At 41.0% G+C, this 26,249-nt stretch overlaps 1 protein-coding gene across 2 annotated transcripts in view; it reads right to left on the bottom strand.

The window, feature by feature from the left end:
- Positions 1-461: 461 nt before the first annotated feature.
- LOC308291387 (sodium- and chloride-dependent creatine transporter 1-like) overlaps positions 462-26,249 on the bottom strand; it is a 66,662-nt gene continuing 40,874 nt past the window's right edge. The window contains exons 5-13 of one of the 2 annotated variants that reach the window (XM_080733389.1): positions 25,752-25,886; positions 24,567-24,670; positions 23,771-23,895; positions 13,182-13,294; positions 12,141-12,284; positions 11,530-11,632; positions 10,891-10,991; positions 8,340-8,510; positions 462-6,792 (exon numbers count right to left, since the gene is read on the bottom strand). In XM_080733389.1, coding sequence (XP_080589515.1) covers positions 6,649-6,792; positions 8,340-8,510; positions 10,891-10,991; positions 11,530-11,632; positions 12,141-12,284; positions 13,182-13,294; positions 23,771-23,895; positions 24,567-24,670; positions 25,752-25,886 — 1,140 coding nt within the window. In that variant the 3' untranslated portion in view covers positions 462-6,648. The remainder of the gene's footprint in view (positions 6,793-8,339; positions 8,511-10,890; positions 10,992-11,529; positions 11,633-12,140; positions 12,285-13,181; positions 13,295-23,770; positions 23,896-24,566; positions 24,671-25,751; positions 25,887-26,249) is intronic. The other variant, XM_080733390.1, reaches the window with a different exon arrangement.

The following is a 26,249-nucleotide window of genomic DNA, read 5'->3' as shown; positions in this document are numbered from 1 at the left end:
CCAAGAGCCAGTCGGCTACATTTAAATATGTATTAGTTGTCCCGGACAACAGGACAAGCCTTAAGTTAATGTCATGTCCTAATGACACCAATGATTGGCCTTGCAACATCATGCAACCATTATGGCAGTTGCAAAGAGTTGCTTTGTTGCGGTTGACCTTAAAACGGTTTTGTTGCAAGGAGTTGCATGGCGAATCATTGGTGCAAAATTCAATAGAACACAGGAAAATATACAAAAGAAATAGAAATCTCCTTGATTCTGACAGTCCAATGTTGGCAACCCTGATCACTTACAAGTACAACACCTTCACATTTCTGCTAAACACAACAACTGCATAAATGTTCAGATTATTCTCAAGTAAAATAATGACACATTCAAACAGTCTTCTTGTCATGAACTTAGGTTTTATTGCATTGGTTTTAGTTGGGTGTAATGAGCACAGTGGTATACCCCGACAGACAGACAGGGGGTGCTGTGGGCACAGTGGTATACCCTGACAGACAGACAGACAGACAGACAAGGGTTAAAGGGAAATGGAACACTGGTGATGTCATCAGGGCATGAAACTAAACTCCTTTAAGCTGAATTCATTTCATACTCCATTGCACGTCACAAGAACTGATCAACAGTTCTCGTGAAACAGTTCACTGTCGCTCTACGGAGTATAAACTTTAAGCATTAGCCCCACCCACCACAGCACTGAGCACGCCCAGAACACCACGCCACGCGCAACAGTGTTCAAATTATCTCCATTCTCCAGAGCCGGCGTTTAGAATAGAACAGAAGATGAGGTGTTTTTTTGGCAGCGTAGAGAGACCCAAACAATTCGCCAGCGGCTGTCCGGTTGCAAGTCATTAGTTTCAAGCCCCAGAGGTCACTAATAGCATTTAATACAGTCAATAATTAACCTAGTTACCGCCTAATCAATAAGCTAATCTATCGATATGAATGGAAGACTGGTAATTTACAGGAAGTCACACCGACACAAAAGGGTAACGAACGAGACACCGGGTCGATGCGAGGTACGACCAGAGCGGACACCCAGACCGGGGCTAAACGTAGGCCTATGGGGTAATGAAAATCACCCCAAAAATGACTTATTTTCTATCAGTTCCCCATGAGGGCTTGAATTCATGGAGATGTTTTTTTTTCTCACATTACTAGGCCAATCAATTTTAGGGTGAACTACTCCTTTAAGCCCCGAGTCTGTTGTCCGAAGCCTTAAGACTTCATTCCCTTCAAGGACAGAACAGCTGATCTGAACCCTCTTTGAGACACCAGATGAACTTGCGCTGGCAGTGTGGCCTGGTGGTTTAAACTAAAAGATCTCTGGTCAGTTGTCGTTGTTGTGACTTGTTCTGGAATTAGTGTCAGTAACTAATGTGAAATGTACATTAGTACTGTTACATATAAGGTCAACCAGTAAAACTTTAGCATCCATGTGGAGCTAGTTTAGTTAATCACAAATTCTGTGGTGAGTTTCCTGAATTACATATTGTTATACAGCAGTGGTTCTCAAGGTTCCTTTAAGGGGGTCTAAATTGACCCATACAGGTCTGTAACTCTGTCAGGATACAAATGGAACCAAGTGAACCCTGACGGGTTCATTTGGTTCCATTTGTACACTGTCAAAGTTAAGGGGAGACCTTCAAATGTCAAGGTTTGAGTAATGTAATGCTGACAGGAAGACACTGAGCAGAGACAAGTTGATTTGGGGAAACCAGACAACCTGCTGTATATGGCAGCCAATCAGCTGTTCTGTACCTGACGGAATACAGCCTATAGGAGTCAGAGTTGATAAGACAGTATCCTTCTCAACCATCAGTGTGGATATGGATGGTCAGACAGACAGACAGACAGACAGACAGACAGACAGACAGACTACTGGGGAAGACATATTTCAGGGATAGTTAAGTTGATCCCTTGTGTTGTACGTATTCCTTGTTATCCATCCTTCCTGCTGAGTTATTAGGCTGAAATCTGTTTGGGAAAATAAACTGCATGTTGTCACACACTGTCAACCCATCACAACGTCTGACCAGTCCACTCCCACACACACACAACACAACACACTTGACAGTACTGTAGTATGAATGGCTGTACTGTCAAGTCTACAGTTGACAGAAGAGGCATGAGCAGTTTTAGTTTTACAGTACTGTGAAGTTTACAGTTTTACATTACTGTAACGTTGACATCTTTTCAGTTCAGCAGCCTTTCGCTTGGAGCAAAGATACTGTCTGCAACCGTTTTGGCAGAGACACATGAGCACACCAAACAGAATGAATTTTGGTAAAATACATTTCTTCAAAGTTAAATTTCTAAATGACTTACAAGTATCTTTTTTTTTAATTATTTTTTACTTTTAACTTGTTTTCACCTTTTGACCCTCCCAGGCTATAGAGTCAATGACTGGACATACAAGAGAAAAAAATAAATGATAAACATATTTAAAAAATAAGAAAACAATTGAAATATTCTAAACTTAAACATGGTTCTCTAAAATACTGCCTTGTTAGATGTGTCAGTAAATGTCCAGTGTCTACCCACACACACCTCAGTGGCACTTAGTTACTGTGACCTTTCTAAAAAAATTATAATATTGGGATTATGGCTAGTATTAGTATTCATCTCTATGGACAGTAGGCCTATTCCGTTTGGAAGGCTTCCCGCCACGTTGTGAGCTTGTGGAGCTTCTTATTTTCACTACTTCTTAAACATTTTTATACGTTTATGGAAATTATTAGATGTTCTGGTTTTATTTATGAAATGGTTTGAAAAATAGTTTAATTAATGAAAAGTTGTGATTCTTTTTCTGTTACATCTTCTGAAATAATATCTATATATTATATATATTTTTGTGCATAGTGCTCGTTTGGATTGGACTGCGTTGTGTTGTGCTGGTCTTAGCCGATTTGCAGCAGCCAGACACAAACCTTCCTCATTAACATCGGGGAGAGGAGTTGGAGGAGTGTATTTTGCATTAAAAGTTGGGTGTCAAATCACATCAGCAATGGCAGTTCATCAGCCAGCAGACATCTTTCTGTGGCATTCAAATAATTCAAACATGTTTCTGCACCACATGTTCAGAAAAGTGGAAGAACTGCTGGTATCGGTTGATAATCATCACAAAATGAACTGGGTTGAAAGCAGACATCAACAGTAGGACCAAATGCTGACATATTTAAAGCTAACCACTTATAAGCCCCGTACACTGCGTCGTACGACGAATATCTGAAAATATTATCGTCATTTTAAAACAGGGACGTCAGGCTTAGTGTGGTAAAAAAAACACACACTAAGCCACACTTTATCTCAGATAAAACAGAGTCCCTTATTCGTCATGGTTCATTTATGAACAGAAGATGGCAGGCTATGAAGGTGGTCGTTTTGTTTTGGGTAAAATCACGAACGTTAATGTGAGATTCTAAGCCTTGGGAGGTCTGTGGGGTGAAAATACTGTAAATTCTGATAAAAACACAGAGAAAAAAAGCTAAACAATCTAAAATGCATCTAAAAGCTAAAACTCTTCAAAACACTTGAGCACTTGATCATTTCAAATCAACAAAAAAAATAAGTTTCCCTTTCAGAATGAGCGTTAAACTCAATTCATATTCTGACGTGAAGCGGTGCATTCACTTGTAGATCCGTCGTACAACAGAATATAAATTCAGGCATTACTGCTTCGCAGCAACATGATCTTTCTGATCGTTCATGTTATAGCTTCGCGTTGCAACAAACAAACAACTTATAATACCTCTTCACACCAGTGATTTATATTAGAATTTGAATTCATTTTATGCTTACACAGGTTTTGCGGTGCAAAAACGCCAATTGATTCTAAAAAAGGTATTTATCGTAAATTTAAAACAGATGTCAAAATTCAAAACTACAATAGAATTTGAAGCCAGTACAATTTAAAATTCTCATCACTGGTGTTAGAAGGGCTCTTTAAAAGCACAGCATGTAACATTTGTTGTGCTAGTCATATAGGCACAATGCTGATGCTGCTTCTGTCCTATTGGGAAAATGTAAGGTCAAATTAATGATAGATTATGGGAATATCTGAGGCAACTGTAGCTGATTTCAGTTCTGGGACGGCTGTGCTGCACGTGTCGTTAGCTAAACATGAGCGAATCAGTCAGAAATCATCATCGTCATCATCACAATTACATACTGCATCAAATATATAACACACAATATATATTATTCAATATATATTTCTCATACTGTATGTTTAAGCAAAATAAAAACCTTAACAAAATAAATCTCTGATTCATTTTACAATATGTAAAACAAAACCAAAAATTGATATTCCTAACACGTTTTTTAAAAAAAGTGCTAGTGATATTATTTTACAATGTGCAAATGTATTTGTATTTTTGTATTTGTTTTAGTCTATGTTACATTCTAATTGTTCCATCTTCCCAATGAGTGGTTGATGTTCTTTTTTAGTGGTTGCTAAGAGACAGAGTTCTAGACACGCCCCCTACGGAGGGGAGGGGTTAGACACGCCCCCCTGCAGACTGAGGGGAGGGGTTCAATGTTAGACACGCCCCCCTTGCAGACTGCCGAGGAGGGGGAGGGGCTTGTTGACCAGAGCCGCTTAAAGCTGTGGGTTTGGCTATCAGCTGATGGTTCACTGGGGTTAAGACAAAAAACACAAGGCATGGTTTGGCATCAGTTTTCCGAGCCTTCCCTTCCCTTTCGCTCCTTCCTTCACTCTTCTTTCCCATCATCTTTCCTTTCTTCCTTTAGTTCCATTGTCCCTCTGTCGTTTGTTTCTAGCAATATATAACCAGGCTAGTGATCCAATAACACATTTATGTACAATAACACAAGTCTGTCCTAGTTGACCCCAGCCATACTTCTAACTCATGATGTGGTGACATCACCATCCCGACGTGTTTACTGAAGATCGTCGTGGTAATTAACGACCAGTTAATTCGTCCTATGGTGTCTACTCTAGCTGTATGGGATGGCCATGGTGTTTGTGTGTGCGCGCGCGTGTGGAGGACTGATCTAGGCAGTGTACTGGTTCATATGGCAGCCCGGAGTCCCTGGGTTCGAGGGTCGACAGAACTTGAACCCTGCAGGGTGAAATCTACATCCTTTTTGGCACTTATTGACTCTTTTATTTGTACATGAAATGATCTCATCTTGCGCCATACTGTCCACTAAAACAGAACGACCTTCAGAGTAGCCTTTTAAAAATGACAGAGAACTGATACTCGTTTTAAATGTCTCCAGACCGATCCCACAGGTCGGTCAGGTCGGTCTGGTCGAGGCTCAGGGCTGTCAGACGGCTGAGACAGCTGACTGGGGGTCGGTTTTTTAGGTGCTTCACAGCACACAACAAAATAGATATTCAAGTATTTAAAAACAAAATAGGCTTCCTAAACGGATTAAACTGTCAAATTTTACTCAATGACAGGACTTTGGTCATATTTATAAGGGAGATTTTAAGTTTCTGAGATTTAGGTTTTTTGTTTTTATATGGTGTCAATTTGTTGGTTGAAACAAACTTCAGACATTCAGGATGCCTCCTTTTAAAGTGCTTGGATCAGATTTTTTTTGGGGTTGTTGACATTCTTAAGAGGCCGATTCAACTCAAGTTCTTTGTGTCGATAAAATTAGTTTGGGCTCTACGTTCAGGCTCTGATAGTGGCAGCGTTGTGTGAGGTCACAGATGAGAGGTTTAAGTCAGTCTGCTTGTTTAGAACTCTGTCTTATGTAAGCCACATTTATACTTTAGTCGCTTTGTCGAAAATAGCAGACCTGCAAGGTCGCATCGCGAACTTGTAGGTCGGCTGTTTTTCGGGGCGAACGACACCGAAGCATAAACTGGGCTTTACACATGCATGGATCATGAAACTTTACAGATGTGTACAAAAGAATGAGAACTAAAGTGAGATATTTTGATTTTGAATGGCACAGCATTGCAGTGGTTGTAACCGTCTGTACAAGGTTGATGCAGTGGTTAAAACCGATGGAGGTTCTTATGGTGATCTAGCTGAATGTGTAATGGCCACAGATAGATACTAATGGACTTATAGCCAAGCAACACAGGCAACTGTGCGTGTGTGTATGTGTGTGCCCCCATTCCAAGACAACGTGGCATTGCTACCTCTGCCCCCGGCCCATTTAGACCTGTTAAACCCATACCTGTTAAACCCATACCCAAACTTTCAGTCCCAGATGGACAGATATAATTATTGCTATAAAGCTAGCAAAATGAAAAGTTTTGAATACAAAATTTAAGATTTTCTGAAAACAATTTAGAAGGTGTTTTTCTTTTTTAGAATCGACCACAGGTCAAAAAGGGTTAAAAACAAAAAAAAGAAGACATTCAATATAAAAATCAGCCAAATGTGTTGCCAGCTTGAAAGACATTTTTTCAATAAAATGGCTAATCTTCGGGAGCGTTGGCTCGTGTCGTTACGTCGATCCGACCATAAAAAACAGGGAATAATAATAATAATAATAGAATTCAATCCATTTCAAATCCGTTTGATCCGAGCGACAGGGGTCGGACTGAAGGTCGTCATGGATCATCAGGCCCCAGTTGGGGAGGGGGGGGGGGGGTTGGCAGGATGTTGTCACGGTGGTGGGGGCAGGGGACGGAGCGCTGCGATTGGTGGGAGGTGGTCCTTACATGACGCTCTCGAAGATGATGACCTTGTCGTCGGCGCCCGGGGACAGGGTGGGCAGGGACTTCATGTGTGCGTCGCTGTCTATGGACATGTACTCCAGGTGGTGGTGACCCCACACGGGCGTGGTCAGATGAGTCCAACGCTACCAAGACAAACCACAAAATACATTTATCGTTAATAGGAGTGATAATCAGGGGTGTCCTACCAAAATCTGGGCCCTGGGTACAAGGATTCACTGCGGGCCACCCATGAATGTTCTTCATAGGGGGAGGGGTTTTAAACCATTTCACATTATTACGCATTATTTTGTAAAATAGCAGATATACAAGCTCACAGCGCTGCGAGCTTGTAGATCTGCTATTTTTGGAGAAAAAAAAACGTGAAGATTTGTGCAAGTCTTTGAATATTATAGTTTTTTTTTTAAAAACCTATGTTTCTATGTCAGTGGTGCTCAAACCTTTTCATGTGAAGGACCTCCAAAATGATATGTATTTGGCCACGGACCCCCATCTCAAAATATTTAGATCAAGAGAACCCCCAGAGGCAAAATTTGAGTTACAAATGTTCGTTTAAAAAATACATATATTCAAAGATTTGCAAGCATTTTCACGACTTTTCAAAAAATAGCAGAGCTACAATCACTCGGTGCTGCGCCCTCCACCTTGGGCCCTAGTAACTCAGTCCCACTCCCCCCCTAACAAAACATGAGTTGATAACGATTCGATTAATGATACGAACATCTCCCAGAGACAGAAATGTAATCCAGTGCCACGTGTAAGGGTCATTCCCACCGAGCAAGATAAAGATAAGGATAACAAATATATTTCTCAATTTAAGTGGACGGGAGTGAATGGTAGCCTCCAGTGTGGACACTACCATCCACTTCAATTGAGAACGATATTTTGAACTGAAAAACCTCTGTTTCTATGTCAGTGGTTCTCAAACATTGTCATGTCAAGGACCCCCAAAATCATAAGTATTTGGCCATGGACCCCCATCTCAAAATATGTTGTTCCAGGGACCCCAAGAAGCAAAGATATGAGGTTGAGAACCACTGCCCTAATACACATATGTGTACATATTATGTATTATGTACATATTGAACTGGGGCTGGTTGAAATTAAAAGGGTTTGGTGTGTAGTAGCCCAGACAGTATGGTTCATTAAGCTCCTTGAAGGTTCCTATGTGCGTGCAGTTTATAATAACATAGTTTATTAACCTCCTTGAAGGTTCCTATGTGTGTGCAGTTTATAATAACATAGTTTATTAACCTCCTTGAAGGTTCCTGTGTGTGTGTGCAGTTTATAATAACATAGTTTATTAACCTCCTTGAAGGTTCCTATGTGTGTGCAGTTTATAATAACATAGTTTATTAACCTCCTTGAAGGTTCCTATGTGTGTGCAGTTTATGATAACATAGTTTATTAACCTCCTTGAAGGTTCCTATGTGTGTGCAGTTTATAATAACATAGTTTATTAACCTCCTTGAAGGTTCCTGTGTGTGCAGTTTATAATAACATAGTTTATTAACCTCCTTGAAGGTTCCTATGTGTGTGCAGTTTATAATAACATAGTTTATTAACCTCCTTGAAGGTTCCTATGTGTGTGTGCAGTTTATAATAACATAGTTTATTAACCTCCTTGAAGGTTCCTATGTGTGTGCAGTTTATAATAACATAGTTTATTCACCTCCTTGAAGGTTCCCTTGGCGCTGAAGAGCTTGTAGAGCAGGCTGACGGGAATGCACAGCATGGAGGAGAGAGCCATGCACCAGCCAATCACCTCGCCCCACCACGGGTACACGTAGGAGTTGTTGTAGGTCAAAGGCTTGTAGTTGAACAGGTGGAAGAAGAAGATGAACTGGAGAGACACAGAGAGAGACCCTGTCATTTTGAAGCAGAATTCACCAAGAGTCAGGGGTGCTGGAACTCCCAAATCCCAAGGGGAGCTGAGCCTGGAGGAGTTCATGCGTGCGGCCTTTGGGCGCACGCCGAAAATTCACGTTTTTTATCCGGTTTTGGGTTATTTTTATTACGGTTTCGGGTGCTTATTCCCCGCACAACGGTGTAACAAGGAGCTATATAGTTACTAGTTATTTTAGCACACAGTGCAACACACAGCACGCATGCACACACACAGTCACTCACGCACACACTACAAAATTATTTTTGTAACAGTTTTCTACTGTTTTTTATTCCCCATATACAACAGTGTTAGTTTGCAACAATGAGCCTATAGACAGTTTCTAGTTATCAAATAAATAGACTTTGGTGTGCCATCAAAGCGGGATTTAAATTTGACTTCCCTTCTGACCGGAAGTGGCAAGGTGACCATGTGATTAGGTCACCATGTGATAATCAAATACCTTTTTTCAACATATTTTATTCCCCAAAGTCAAATACATTATTGTTGTAATATAGCTCTGTGTGTGTGTATATATATAGGCTTATTAAAAAAAAAAAAAAACACCAGGGGAGCTGCAGCTCCCTCAGCACCCCACTTCCAGCGCCCCTGCCAAGCGTTGGATTGTTCACCCACTAATAGGGAACATGAGCTGGGGTTAGACCGTCGTGAGACAGGTTAGTTTCACCCTACTGATGATGTGTTGTTGCAATAGTAATCCTGCTCAGTACGAGAGGAACCGCAGGTTCAGACATTCGGTGTAACCATCGTTCTGTAAGACAGTGTTTCTCAAACTGTAAAATGTCAAGGTCTCCCCTTAACTCTGACTGTGTACAAAATGGACCCAAATGAGCCCTTAAAGGTTCATTTGGGTCCTTTTGTACACTGCCAGAGTTACAGACTTGTATGGGTCAATTTAAACCCCCCTAAAGGAACCCACAGAGTTCCTGGAATCCACTTTGAGAAACACTGCTGTAGGCATTTAGTAAGTAAATGCATTTCATTTATAAAGCACATTTCGAAAACAAAGTTATAAAGTGCTGTACAAAATATAAACAATCGAGTTAAAAACAAGGCAAGAAATAAAACAAACATTGACCTGCACAAGTGGGTCAGGTAAAAACCTCATAAAGCAAAAATGCTGACGAAACAAAATGTATTTTTAACATGTTCTTATCAAAATAGTAGTACAGAGGGCGCAAAGTACTGAGAGCGCACACCGATATTAGTGAGGTGCTGATGACCTTGGTAAATAACTATATGAAGGTGAAGAAAAGGGCTGCACACTCTGAGCCACAACGCAGGATTTATTTACAGGGAAATCCAACGTTTCGACCTGACAAGGTCCTCTTCAGGGGAATCAATTTAACAAGTTCTTAAAACCGTGAACTGACTCAGCATTCTTTTTATCGTCAAGGGTAGAGCGTTCCACAGTGTGGGAGCGACTACTGCAAAGGCCCAGTCAGTCACCCTTAGTTACGAGATTGGTCGCGGGTATTTCAAGAAGTCCTTTGTTGGAGCGTTTACCAGTATTTTAAGAAGTCCTTTTTTGGAGCGTTTACAACACTCTTATCCAGAGCGACTTATAATAAGCAGTGCCTCAGTAATCTATAGGATCACAGGTAAACCAAGAACCTAGCATAAGTCTAAACAATAGAATATCAAAATGATAATCTGCAGGGCAGAGGCTGAAATTCCCTAAAAGGGCACTTTAGGCAAAAAAAAAAGAAAGTAAAAAAAGAGCAAAAATAGCAGATCTACAAGCTCTTGTAGATCAGCTATTTTCGGAGCGCAACCCTGCACTCTTTAGCTACTGGTGATACGGCGTACGACATGGATTTCTACACGGAGGACAAATTATTTCAACATAAAAATGATGCATTTGAAGTTCAGGAGAAAAAGAAAATGACTGAATGCTGCCTTCGGGTTAGCATATGGAAAGGGAGGCATTTGAAATTCTTTCACCATATTAAATGCTACATTCATGGTCTGGAGAGGGCACTATTTTACAGGTAAAAGGGCAGGTTCTATCAGTTTGCCATGTACTTACCTCATACATGTTGTTTACTTGATTCATATATAATTTGCTTTATTCTCTTATATGAGAATAATGTGAAATGTGCCACTTTCAAGAGTTCACATATAAGACATAAAATGTAATATGTAGTCATCATTACATGACATACATGTAAAGGCAACGGGACATTATACTGTATATGTTTCTTCTACAAATCTTTCCATATATGCATTGCATATATGTTTCTTCTACTTATTTTTCCTTATGGGTGGCTATGAGGTTGGAGATTGTTGGATTGTCAAGAACTTAAAATAATCTTACCAGACAGACACAGGGAGTGATGAAAGACCAACACCATTTCATCCATGGAAACGGTCTGTAGCCAATCATACGAGCCACATCATCCATGAAGCGGTCCGCTCCTAGAACACACACACACATGCTCTCTGTCAATACGCAGTACATACGGCACAATGTGTGTGTGTGTGTGTGTGTGTGTGTGTGTGTGTGTGTGTGTGTGTGTGTGTGTGCGTGCGCGCATGTGTGTGTGTGTCACAGTGGAGAGGAGATCCAGTAGAACTAAAGTACAAGTCATTTTATGTTTGGTGTTGCGCTCTGAAAATAGCTAAACAACTGTAGACTTACAGTAGTCTAGTCTGGTCTTAGACTAAAATTAGACTAAATCTAAAAACATTTCAGATGACAAAAATATGACTTAAACTAAATGGAATTTTATTCAAAAGACTACGACTAAAGGGCTGTCCATACTTCGACCGAAACCGAAGATTTAGGTCAAAAGGTCCTTTTCCGACCACGCAATTATGTCCCTCGTGACTCCTGAAAAGCATTAGACCGAATGAGAGTTCGGAAATTTGCACGTCGGAAAAACACAAGTCACCGAACATTTCGGTCGAAGTATAGACAGGCCTTAAGACTAAATCAAAGGTGAACTCTGCTCACCATAAACCCAGGCCACCACCACACACTCCCAGAAAGCCTGCCACAGTAGAGTCATCCCACTGGCAGAGTAGTAGTCGAACAGCTGGAAAACATACATTCCACCCTGCACACGCGCACACACACACACACACACACACACACACACACACACACACACACACACACACACACACACACACACACACACACACACACACACACACACACACACACACACACACACACACACACACACACACACACACACACACACACACACACACACACACACACACTTAATTTATATAGTCGTTTACGTATTTCTATTGACATACTGTTTAATGTAAGTTTTAATGTTCCGTTGTTGATATCTTTGAAAATGTCAGTTATAAAAGATACAATAGAAAACGTGAATAAAACAATTAACACGTCGAAACATCAACGAACCCAAACACTGAATCTATCAAAAAAAACATTGACCAATCAGACAAAACGGTAACCGCCAAAAAAGAATAAAAGGGTAACCAATCAAAATATCATCCAATCAAAACATTAACCAATCAACCATGAACATGAGCTAATCATCCGACAGCCAATCAAAACACGAGCTAATCCTCCGCCAGCTGACTGACCTGTGTGATCATGGAGAGGTCGATGATGAAGCACAGCAAACAGCAGATCGCCACGGCGATCTGGTGTCGGTAGCGCTGGTATTTTTTAGACGTCGCCGGAAACAGATCCAGGATGCCCGTCACGAACCCCTCTACACCCACGAACTGGAGAGAGAGGGAAAGAGAGAGAGAGAGAAAGAGGTCCATATTAAGTATCAATACAGCAATTAGAAATACTCTGTTACAGGGGTCTTCAACGTTTTCAGGCCAAGGACCCCTTAGTCGAGAAAGAGATGAAGCAGGGATGCCCACAACAGATAGTTCTGTTTGACAGCACAGTCATCAGCGTATTTTGGATTCATGTCAATTTGTGTTTTCAGATATTTAACCACTTGAACCGTCAATACTTACTAAACCTGACCTTTCTCTGTACTCTGTACTTATTCTGCTCTTTTTCCCCTCTACACTAAACCTCTTTGCCGGAAATAGACGATCTACAAGCTCACAACGTCTCTCAGACAACACCTCGCGAGCTTGGAGATCTGCTATTTTTGGCTAAAGTCCTCAGATTATGGGTTCAAGTGGTTAATGTAAAAAAAGGTGAAACAAAGTTTCTATCACACAAAGTTTTGGAGGACCCCCTGTAGTAACTCTGAGGACCCCCTAGTTAAAGTCCAGAATATAAAATGGACTTGAGTAAAAGCACCAAAGTATTGCTATCAAAATGTACATAAAGGACCAAAAGAAGAAAGTACTCATGATGCAGAATGTCCCATTTTCACACGTTTTCAAATGTATAAAACGTCTAAAACTATTTTGAAAATAGCAGATCTACAAGCTCACTATGCGTCTATTTTCAAATGGCCGAAATGTGTATAGGGCTGGAGAGGTTAATGTATGTTTTTTGCAATAATAATAATCCAAATCTACAAAGTAAGTAAAGTTTTCAAATAAATGTACAGTAGTGAAGTAAAAGCACAATATTTGGATCCGAGATGTAGTAGAAGTAGTAAAAGTATTGGAAATACTCCAGTAAAGTGAAGTGCGTGCGTGCGCCTGTACCTGGCTGTCCAACCCCAGCAGCAGCAGCATGAAGAAGAACAGCGCGGCCCACAGTGGAGCCACGGGCATCAGACTCACGGCTTTGGGATACGCTATGAACGCTAGGCCTGGACCTGAGACACACACAGACATACACACACACACACACACACACACACACACACACACACACACACACACAGCGAGAGACAGATACATCATTCATCTGGAGCTGGATACATCGGCTATGTTTTCCCAAAGAAACAGACAGACAAACAGACAGACAAACAGACAGACAGACAGACAGATGTGACATGTTACACACAGTTTTTAAATTCACGCACGCACGCACTCACTCACTCACTCACTCACTCACTCACTCACTCACTCACTCACTCACTCACTCACTCACTCACAACGAATACACACAGCAGTAGGGTTAGGGGAGGAAGAAAACTTGAAAGAGACAGATACAAAGACAAAGGGAAGAAAGAGAAAGACATACAGGATGACGAGGACAGGCAGAGAGAGAGAGAGAGAGAGAGAGAGACAGTTATTGAGGGAGTCAGAGATAGATCAGACAGACAGACAGACAGACAGACAGACAGACAGACAGACAGAAAGAATGAATGAGAGGGATACAAAGTGAGAGTGAGAAAAGAGAGACTGAGTCAGTGAGAGAGAGAGAGAGAGAGAGAGAGAGAGAGGAGAGAGGATGGAGAGTGAGAAAAGAGAGACTGAGTCAGAGAGAGAGAGAGAGAGAGAGAGAGAGAGAGAGAGAGAGGAGAGAGGAGAGAGGATGGAGTGAGAAAAGAGAGACTGAGTCAGTGAGAAGGAGAGAGAGAGAGAGAGAGAGGAGAGGAGTGTGGGATGGAGAGAGAGAAAAGAGTGAGTGAGTGAGTGAGAGAGAGGAGAGAGAGATTTGTGATATGTGAGTGAGTGAGGTGTAGTGGTGAGATGTGTTGAAATGTGTGTCATCTGTTCCCCTATGATCCTCAACTCTACGTCATCAAAGGTTTATGTTACATATCAACAATAGCTCTTCCATGGTTGTTACTGAATGATAAAAAACATAATACACTTCTGTAGCACAGAAATACATGTAGTGGAATGAATGGGAGATAAACGTTTCACCGCTCGGTTTTTGGTTCGACCGATATACGTCCTATTGTTTGTAGAGGATTTAAGAGTTCTCCACGTTTGTAGTTTTATCCGAGTTCTGTCCATGTTTGTAGTTTTATCCGAGTTCTATCCATGTTTGTAGTTTATCCGAGTTCTATCCATGTTTGTAGTTTATCCGAGTTCTATCCATGTTTGTAGTTTATCAGAGTTCTCCAATAATGGAGTTTATTTGAGTTGTCAGTGTTTGTAGTCTATTTGAGTTCTAAGTGCTATAGTTTTTCAGTAGTTTATGGTCATGCAGCTGTGTTAATTTAGTCGAAAAAAAATTTTTTTGGGTGACAAACTAATTATGTCGGGAATGATGACGATAAAAAATGTATCCAGTAATAATACATTTCACTGGCATTTGTTAACTTTATTTCTGTACCATGTGTGTGCTTCTAGGCTGTAAAATGTTTATACTGTGCATTAGGAGTTTCCTCAGCGCGTGTCATGTTAGTTTTACCCCAGAAACCTTGCCTCTGCTTTTGACACCCCCCCCCCCCCCCCCCCCTCTGCTCATTTATGGATACGTCAGACTGAATTCAATTAAATGCGGACACTATGTTTGATAATATCACAATTTAATTAAAGATATATGTTCGCCATATTAACCTTGGGCGTATTTGGGGCATATTTTGTCACAATGCGTCACAATTTGTCAAAGTTTTCAAAATTTGTCAAGCATTTTCAAAATTTGTCAAAACGTCCTTCACTTAAAACCATATTTTTAAATAGCAAAAATAGCAGATCTATCGGCTATTTTTACTATTTGTCATACAAAGAAGTATACAGGGCATAAAGGAGCAACTTCGACCTTTTTTCAACCTGATCTTCGTATAACCGCTCCTCAATAATGCTCACTATGCTCAGTGTCTACTCCAGAGGCGTCAATTGGGTATATGGCAAGGTATGGCAGCTACCATACCTTGGCTACAGGGGGAACAAATTAAATGTACTTCTTAAAATAAATTCATCATGCCTGTTGCTAAGGTATGGCAACATGACTGGTGTCTTGCAAGACACCAGTCATGTTGCCAAGTGACATCATTGGTTTGGTAATCTCAAAGAAGATTTCATTTTAATTTTTTTAATGCAAGAATAATGGCATTATTTCAGTATGCCACCATTGCCTGAAGAAAATAGGCTGTAGCTTAGCATGGAATTAGCTTGGAATCCCCATCGATGATGTCATTGTATTAAGCAGGTTTCTGTACTGTCCAAAGCCCTCCTCTGAGACACAGAGTGAGTGGACAGAAATGGTGTCATCTTATGTGCATAGGAAATGGATCGCACACAGTGGCAAGAGTTACTTTTATTTTTTGCTTTATTGCATATTTCTAGGATGAGAAACAAACATTTCGGCTATCCAGCCTTCTTCAGTGTATGTATCATACTCTTGCCACTGTGTGTGATCCATTTCCTATGCATGTTTGATAATCTAAGATGACAACGCACCAGTCAAGTCAGAGCGTGGCGGTACAAAACGGTCTATTCGTCATCTTATAATGAGCATCAGTGGGGACCGATTATATGAAGATAGGTTGAAAATGGTAAAGTAAAGTGTTCCTTTAATTTTTCGAAATGCTCCCTTTTGTCCTCTCTTTTTGTACAAATTGAACCCTGTACAATGGTGTCACTTGGTGCTTCAAAATATACAAAATTTCAGTTGAACAATACATCATGCTCGCTGTGATTTTCTACACTTATTTCAATTTGCTTTGCTCAGTGTCAATGTTTCATGCGAGCAGGCTAAGCAAGCCTACTCGATCATTACATACGTTAGCCTAATATGTCCTTAAAATTGTTAATGTGACATGCTATATATTTTTATTAATATGAAAACAAATGTCACAATAATGTATTTCAAATGATGACTTGCAGAGTATACTGAATAGTGCCTGGCCAGTGAGTCAGTAGGTATCAAATGAAGATTTAATTCTGGTATTTATGTGTCACTGTTATCTTTAGAATGTCACATCACACAGCATACAACACTCAACACGTTACAAGTTACTCAACAATATTTTCTCAATATTTCTCAAAATATATGTTTGTCAGGAGTGTTATAGTTGTGTTATTGATATTATGCTTATTATATTGTGTATTGTATTATATTTCTCTACAATACATTTGTATGTAAATATGGCAATATATGTTCCATATTTTCCATATAAATTACATTACTTTATGCACAGCCAAAGTCAAACTAATTTTGTGTAAACTTTTCAACTTTTCAATTAATGTGGTTAATGTCCATAAATACCGTTAATACATTTGATTGTAGAATGCAGTTCCAAACACAGAGAGAGTGTTACTATCTAATGCAACAACACTACATGTGTTGTCACCTGTAGCAATGTAGTACATTGTTGTCACCTATTATAGTATTGTAGCATCATCTGGAAAATTTTAGTATATTATCGTTACCTGTAGTATTGTGGCATATCATTGTTACCTGTAGTCAGAGATGGGTCATATTTCAATTAAATGTATTCGTACTTTTAACACAAGTTTTGATGACCTTTGAGTATTATTTAATGTTGCTGTCCAGAAAATAATCAAATTAAAATATTTTTGAAAGATTGTATTTTGTGCAATTAAATTATTGTGTGCAATTAAAATACTTAATATAATATGTAATTTGATTCCCTAATAAGACATTAACAAGTTTACTATAGGGCTATTAATAGCCTATCACCGTCTCTGGCTAGATAAGATGCAAGCAAGAACGCACATGTTTTTCTCCCACAGTAGCCTACACAGGGCTGAACACCTATTTAAATCTATTTCCTTTCTTTTTTTGACAGACTGCCTAATTTCTAAAACATGTCTCTTCTTGGCTGTCTGGACACTGTTGCTGTTCGGGAGCACACTTCTGTATTTAAATTACATAGTAATCAGGTATTTTGTATTTTGTATTCATTTGTTCAAGCATTTGTGATTTGTATTTGTGCCCATCTCTGCCTGTGGTAAGGCTGTAATATATTGTTGTTAGCTGTAGTTAAGGTGTAGTACAGTATAGTGTTACCTGTATTATTGCAGTATATTGTTACCTGTAGTTAAGGTGTAGTGCAGTATATTGTTACCTGTAGTTAAGGTGTATAATATTGTTGTAACCTGTTGTTAAGGTGTAGTGCAGTATATTGTTAACTGTAGTTAAGGTGTATAATATTGTTGTAACCTGTTGTTAAGGTGTATTACAGTATAGTGTTACCTGTATTATTGCAGTATATTGTTAATTGTAGTTGAGGTGTAGTACAGTATTTTGTTACCTGTAGTATTGCCTGTAGTAGAGGTGTAGTACAGTATTTTGTTACCTGTAGTATTGGTTACCTTAGTTACCTTTGGTAGAGGTTGTACTGGAACCCGGAGCCCTCTTGTTTGAGAGGTGAGACACATCTCAAGAGGTCTACGGTCCTGGTTAGATAATCCTTCAGTTAATACCCACACACACCCACAGAGTACACAACCCCACAACACTGACACAATGTACACAATGTACACAACAACACTGAATCAAAGGCAGATAACAAACATCTAATCCTCATGTCAGAATGTATGCCATCGTCTAGTTACAGTATCTTGCATGTGTGTAAGCCCCGCGTTGCCAGACACGACTCGGCTGGATGCAAAATTTAAATTGCCTTCAGCGGATATCGTGTGATAAGAGTCTGGCAACGCGAGGCTAGCATGTGTACGCACAAGTTCTCATACGCACACCGCTACACACACACACGTGCACGCACACACACAAAAGTGCACACACACACACAAGTTCTCAAACGCGTACACCTACACACACACGCATACGTGCACGCCCGCACACACACACTCAGCCCTAGACACTTACATCTCACAGACACACACACTTTCATAAATATTCACTCTCTCGCAGACATGCAATCACACTCTCCACACACACACACACACACTCTCCACACACACACTCTCCACACACACACACACACACACACACACACACACACACACACACACACACACACACACACACACACACACACACACACACACACACACACACACACACACACACACACACACACACACACACACACACACACACACACACACACACACACACACACACACGTGTAGTAGGAGGTTGAGTAACACAACAGGAGCAGAATTTCATTCACAGTTCTAGAATCCTTTCTAGAAGTCTTTCTTTAGCTCTCTTTGCTTTCCCTCCCTCTCTCTCTCTCTCTCTCTCTCTCTCTCTCCTGCTCCCTCCCTCTTCTTCTACAGTACCTCAGTTCTCTCACTCAATGCTATCTCTCCTCTCTCTCACTCTGTCTCTCTCTGTCTCTCTCTCTGTCTCTCTCTCTGTCTCTTTCTCTTTCTCACTCTGTCTCTGTCTCAATCTCTCCTTCCCCTCCTCTTGCCTGACAGAAAGGAACAGATGTTTGGGTCATGTGTTAATGTTGGGTGGGTGTATAGTGTGACAAGGGGAGAGAGAGGTAGAGTTAAAGAGAGGGAGCGGGAGAGAGAGACAGTGAGACATACTGTCGGTGGGTGTTAACACTACTGTGTTAAGCTCAGAGTTCAGACCGGACGCCGTCGACCGCGTCGCGTTAGTCGTGACATTTGAGTGAAATGTATCCATGGCAGTTTGGTTGACGTGATGTCACCGCCGCTACGCAGAGTAAAACCACAGACACCTCTCTCTTTCTCTGGTCTCGTCCATTCATCAAATCCAGCGACACCAAACTATTTTTCCAACTGCCGTAGGCCCCCAGTCTGTTTCCACTTATTGAGTAGTGAATTTGATGGTACGGGACTCATTGAGACTCATGAATTCAAGACTTCAAGGTGTGATTGATAGCAAATAAGTCATGTTTTTGGTTGAACTTTAAGATTATACTATACGTCGTCATACGATTAATAGCGAAAATAGACGATATTTAAGCTCACGTCATGTCACAACGCAATGAGCTTGAAAATCTGCCATTTTGTTTTTTTTATGTTCGTCTGTAATGCTTATTCTCTTCTCTCGCGAAATGTAACTTGATTCAGCTTTTTTTACAACTTGCAGTAATGGTAGGCCTATGTGTCACTCAAAGCTGGACCCTGATGAAGGCCTCCGGACAAAACCAGACGCGTCAGTATAAGCTCACACTTTGTCATCGGATGACACATCTGTACATGGACATGTACATTGAATCGGATTTTGCACCTTCATGGAGACAGAGAGAGAGAGATGAATCAAGCCTGATTTGTACCTCACTCTACCACATGTTGCACGCCAAAAATTGCTGACAAGCTCACAACCTGTCACAATGTGATGCGCTGAAAGCTTGTATAGATCTGCAATTGTCAGCGCGCAACACGTGGTGTATCAAACATATCAAACTAATCAACTAGGTTTCTTTGTTTTTTTTTGCGGTGCTAAGCTTGACTTGTTTTTCCTTCTTTTAGGGGGGGGGGGGGGGGGAGGGGGGTAAATGTTTCACTAACTGTTTCATTTACTGGCTAATATTTACCCTGAATTCACAATACAAAATAATGTAGTTAACTATACTAATACCAGTAATACTAATTCCAACTGTCACATTCATTAAGAAATAACTGTTTATTAAATAATGTCAATGGGGTGAATACCAGTTTTTACAAAAGTATTAAGTTATTATATATTATATCAGTATTGTTATTGATAATACTATTAATAATATTGTTAATATTATTATTCTGATATTATAAATATTATTATTATTATTATGAGCTGATCTGTCTGAAGTAAGTAGCTGCAGTCAAACATGGCGCACAGGCGTGTCAAACACAAACGGGCGCGTCGACTCAAATAGACAAGTTGAGAACTCAGATTGTGATTGGTCGATCTGAGGCAGACTGCACCGGCCAAAATAAGAAGCTGCCTGGAGACCGGACCGAGATTGGCCCGTTCCAGACAGCTGCTGCATTCCGATAGGGTGAGAATCAGCGAGGAACTATTTAGAAACTGCACATGGTCAGTCCCCCCCCCCGAATCAGAGTTACAGTCAGCCCGCCTACTTCTGTCAACGTGCCCGTTTGTGGACACGCCCACACACACACTCACACACACGCTGACGGCAGCTACACATGACACATGGTTTTAAAATAGCTTCCTGCCTTGAACCTGTTCACTTCCTGTCATGCTCAGTGTCAGCTTTCAGTTCAACAGCTGCTCTCGGCAGAGGCCTTGCCACTGGCCTGGAATCTGCTACTGCCACAAGAATAGTGATGTTCTAGTGGTTTATTATGTCAGTGGTTCTCAACCTTTTCAAGCCGCGACCCCCAAAATAATCATATTTTAACTGGGGACCCCCCCCCCCCCACCCTGATGAGCACTAAGAGTTGAGGCATTACATTTTGTATAACACATGGTTCTATTGTGAAAATAGCAGATCTACATGCTCACAACGCCTCACAACCACTCACATCGCAACGCAAGGCGTTGTGAGCATGTAGATCGGCTATTTTCACAATTTCTACCTCTGATATTAGAAAACTTGGCCAATGTTCAATTTGTCATTTTAGAAATATACCCTCAGATACCCTCTCTACACTTAAAACTGTATGCTGGTTTGTTTACTGTTGAGTGAGAAAACAATGTTGCACATTAAGTTAATCATCTGGGGACCCCACAAAATTATTTGGGGACCTCCCTGGGGGTCCTGACCCACAGGTTGAGAACCACTGGTTTAACTGAACCAGGATCAGATCCAGTACAATCAACCCAATAGTGCAAGGAGCACTAGGATCAGATCCCAGATCAGTAACGTTACACTCAACCAACAGTGAGGAGTCGACAGAAGTTCTAAGTCAATTTGGTAGACTTTTAAGTTGTAACCAAAATGTCACTTGTGTGAAAGTGTGAAACAAACTCCATTAGCCATGTGGTTGACTGGAAGAAAATGTGTTTTAAAGGGTTGTCCACACCAAGCAACTTAAATGATAACCATAAGGAGCATGAGAACGTTCTTCTGTGAACAATATATCACCAAGGACACTTCAGCTGTCAGAGCACCAACATGGATACTGATGACCTCGCCTGGGATCGCCTCCAATTTCAGGGTTTGATCCGGTCGAGAGCGGAAACCACTTACTGTACGTCATGTTGTAGTCCTAGATGGACTACACTGGAACTATCAAACCGGAAACAGTTTTAACCCAAAACAATTCCCAGCGCTCAAGGACATACTTTTAGGGCCTACCTAATAAACCCCTTGATGCGGCGTAGTTTTGCTTTTGGAAAATGTGTTTGGTATATGCATCTTTTAGTCCAACTCGTAGCTAGGCTACTCGAGGATTTTAATAGGGATTGGGGAAACAAAACAAAGCGGCGCCGCTTCTCCTGCTTGTGGTTTCCGCCTAGACCGGATCAAGCGGCCATCCACGGCACCGCTAATTATATTGTTACTTATCAATCTATCATCTCATGTGGCATATTTGAGCTTGTATGATTATAACGCTTATATGCTTGTTTGAATGTTGAATGGTGTACATTAAACCAATATAAAATTAATTCCTAAGTTTTGGTCAGCTCCAAATATTACAGTACCCCTGGTACTGGCATCACGGCACCCACTTGCAGAAACCCTGGTTAGCGATAGGCTAAAAAGGTTCACAAAATTACGAACTTATTGTCTGTCCGCAATAATGTGTAATTATTTCAATAATTTGAAGGGAGGAAGAAGCCGCACTGGTCCTAGCCACGATTATTGAAATGAAACCGCATCTCTGTCTCTCCGTGCCGCGGATCCTTATTAATAAGTAAGTAATGATAAATACAGGCTAAGTCATATCATGGTTCATTATCTTTCATAGGGTTTATTTTATTAAGGGTTTATTAGCTTACTGTTTAGCTGCACTCGCTCAATGCAATATGCGGATAATGCGTCTCAGATTATTCTCGTTTGGCTGTCAGTGTTTCTATTGTTCATTAAAAGAACGCTCTGAAAGCGATGCCAAAGACACTGTTTGTTTGTTTGCCACTGTCATCATGGTTCTAGTTGCGGTTATGGATGGATTCTGACATCCGCCCGAGTCTGAACAGTTTCCAAACTCATTGTTATGGTTATCATTGTTGGTGGTGGACAACCCTTAATGCTCAGAAGGCATTCCCAGTGGTCCTAATTCAGAGAAGGGGAGAGAGAGAGAGAGAGAGCTCCAGAGAGAGAGAGAGAGAGAAGATAGAGTTGGAGAGTAAGGTATTGTGAGAGATATACAGAGAGAGAGAGAGACACACACAGTGATGCAGAAAGAAAGATACACATAGAGAGAGACAGGGTGGGAGAGTAAGATATTGTGAGAGAGGGAGACACAGAGAGAGAGAGAGAGATACATAGGGAGGAGAGAGACAGAGAGAGAGACAGAGAGATACAGACAGACAAAGAGAGAGAGAGAGGTGGACAGTAATACATCTTGAGAGAGAGAGGAAGAGAGAGACATGCATTATGATGGGGTTGGCATGCAAGTAAGAAATTGAGAAGCATGCAAGAAGAGAGAGAAGGACAGGGAAAGAGAGGGAGAGAGAGATCGGAGGGGAGAGGTAGAGAAGCATGCGGCACGCATGCTACCTTCTCTGGAGACGCTAAATTTAACCAACTGTTACCGCGTGTCTGTGTGTGTGTGCGTGCGTGTGTGTGTGTGTGCGTGCGTGCGTGTGTGTGTGTGTGCATGTGTGTGCATGTGTCATGCATGTACCTCCGATCCATTAATAGGCACACAGTTGGTTAGTCAGGCAAGCCAGCCACACACACACACACACACACACACACACACACACACACACACACACACACACACACACACACACACAGCTCCCAACATCTGAGGTGTTAGTAACGTTGGTTTGTGTGACTTTTGTTAAAGACATGAATTATACACCCACACGCACTGTAGACACACAGGCGCACGCACTAACCGACACATACACATACTGTACACACACACGCACACACACTCACATACACCAGCACATGCGCTCATGCATGCATTCCCATACATGTATATTTCCATGTGCCAGCGCTCAACATTCTTATTTACACACACACAGTCTCTCTCTCACACACACACGTACACACACACACACACACTCTCTCTCTCACACACGTACACACACACACACTCTCTCTCACCCTCACCCACACACACACACACACACACACACACCTCCTCTCTGTCGCACAGTGATATCTTGTCGTACTTGTCGTAGTGTTCATTCATACAATATTTCATAAAATCATCCATGATTCATGTACAGTAATAAAAGACATTCACAGTGTTCTATAAAATACAGAAACATCATAAACAAACAATAACAATACATGTGTTTTAAAATGTTCTCTGTGTGTGTGTGTGTGTGTGTGTGTGTGTGTGTGTGTGTGTGTGTGTGTGTGTGTGTGTGTGTGTGTGTGTGTGTGTGTGTGTGTGTGTGTGTGTAGTACCTGATTCGGCCACCTGGGAGATATCCACTCCCTGTTCGGCAGCCATGAACCCCAGGATGGAGAAAACCACGAAGCCAGCAAAGAAACTGGTTCCGCTGTTTATCAGAGCCAGCATGAAGGCATCTCTGAGCAGGATCACACATACAGCATGTTAATACAATGTAACTTATCGTCATTCTATGTCCAAAACCGTTTGTTTTGTATTTATCATTTTTAAAATGATTTAAACTAGTGAAAACAGCCGATCTACAAGTGCTTGTAGATCAGCTGTTTTCACTACTTTTGTGCGACAGCCTTGTGTGATGAAGCAGGGCTTTACTTTGCGAAATAAATTACAAATTTGAAACTTGGTTTCTTCCCGACAATGATGTTATACAATATGTATGATAGAGCATGTTAATACAATGTAACTTATACAATCTGTATGGTAGAACATGTTAATACAATGTAACTTATACAATATAACTTATACAATATATATGGTAGAGCATGTTAATACAATGTAACTTATACAATATGTATGGTAGAACATGGAGTGGCCAGTACAGCGGCTGGATGGAGAACTGCAAGGTTCACAGTTCGATCCTGTGGGCACCCCCAGAGTTAAGTGTCGAAGTGTCCTTGAACAAGACACTGAACCCCTAGTTGCTCCCGATGAGCAGGTTGGTGCCTTGCATGGTTTCCTCCGCCATTGGTGTGTGAATGTATGAGTGAATGTAATCTATGCACAATCTATGCAAAGCGCTTTGGAATAAAGCGCTATATAAAATGAACCATGTGTGTGCGTGCGTCTCACTTGTAGCAGTCGTTGTTGAAGCGGTTGTAGCTGCCCAGGGCGGTCAGCGCTCCCAGGCCGATGGCGTACGAGAAGAAGATCTGAGTGCCGGCATCGATCCACACCTAGAGGTCAAAGGGCAGGGGTCACAGGGTCAGCGGTAAGGAGGGGTTAAAAGGTCAGAGGTCGCAGGGTCAGTGGCAGGAACACAGGGAGGGGTTGACTATTCTCAGTCCAGTGCATATTGTATATACGTATAATCGTATATGGCTATTACTTATAGAAGATCATGGCACGTGTGGACCTAGATTGTGAAATCGTAAGTGAGAACACAGAAAGGAATTGTGATGAAGTGTGGTGTGGTGTGAATTGGAAGGTGTTTAAGATGCTTTGAGAGACCTCAGACTTAAAGGGGAAGACCACCCATTTTCAATATTGAACTATGTCATTAATATACCTTAGAGGAGTTGTGTGGAAATAGAAAAAAGGTTCCCCACTTCTGTGTTGCCTAGAACTGGAGGATTTATTTTGGGGTTTGTATTGTATCAATCCTCCAGTTCAATATTGAAAATGGGTGGTCTTCCCCTTTAAAGAGATAGTTCACCCCCGAAATGACTTTTTTTCCTATCGATTACTCACGCCATGGAGACTTGAAATCATGAATATTTTTAGTTTTTTGTCACATTCCTAAGCCAATAATTTGAGGAGACTCTTTGTGTCTCCACTGGTCATCAAAGTATTGGCTTAGGAACGAGACAAAAACCAAAAAATATATTCATGAATTCAAGTCTCCATGGTGTGAGTAATCAAAAGAAGAAAAGGGTGAACTATAAAATATACAGTATCTCAATAACAAATGGCTTCGACTGAGGAATGAAGTCCCATAAAAGTAAGAGTCACAGACGTATTAGTGCTACTGTATGTAGTGTTACTACTACTACTACTTGTACTAGTAGTAGCAGTAGTAGTAGTAATTGTAGTAATAGAACTAGTTTAGAGTGCAGAGGCGTCAATTGGGTATGGCAAGGTATGACAGCTGCCATACCTTGGCTACAGGGGAAGAAAATAAAATGCACTTCTTAAAATAAATTCATCATGCCTGCATGTGCGAAGGCGCACATGCAAGACACCAGTCATGTTGCCATACCTTAGCTTTTGCTGAACTGACGCCACTGCTAGAGTGGTATTGCGCATAATAATACTGACCTGTGCCTCGCCCAGTTTGGACCAATCAGGTTTGATGTAGTACATGATGCCATCGTACGCTCCAGGAAGTGTGACTCCCCTGACCAATAGGATGACGAGAACCACGTACGGGAAGGTAGCTGTGAAGTACACGATCTGACATACACAGACACAGACACGCGCGCACACAATTAAAACTCATTTTTCATATCAGATCGACATACTACAGTATGTGCTGTGTACTGAATGTAAGGAACAGGAATACAATACACACATACGGTACAGTGCTTGTGTTACATTCTCATATCTGCTGGTCATTACGTCACATGACTGCCATACTCCAATCAAAGCTCTGAATCAGTGGGGAAGGCTCCTTTAAAAACGGCTTGCTTTCTCTACCTGTGCTTGGTTTTCCGAACCTTTGCTTTTAATTAAACCATTTAGAATATACTTCTAAACATGTGTTCTATTCTAGTAAGATATTCAGTTGGGTTTCTTTTATTATTATTTGAATAGTTT

The sequence above is a fragment of the Nannobrachium achirus genome, assembly GCF_963921795.1.
Source record: "Nannobrachium achirus genome assembly, chromosome: 9".
Taxonomy (NCBI): Eukaryota; Metazoa; Chordata; class Actinopteri; order Myctophiformes; family Myctophidae; genus Nannobrachium; species Nannobrachium achirus.
The sequence above is the reverse complement of the archived record's forward strand: the minus strand, read 5'-3'. Positions and strand labels throughout refer to the sequence as shown.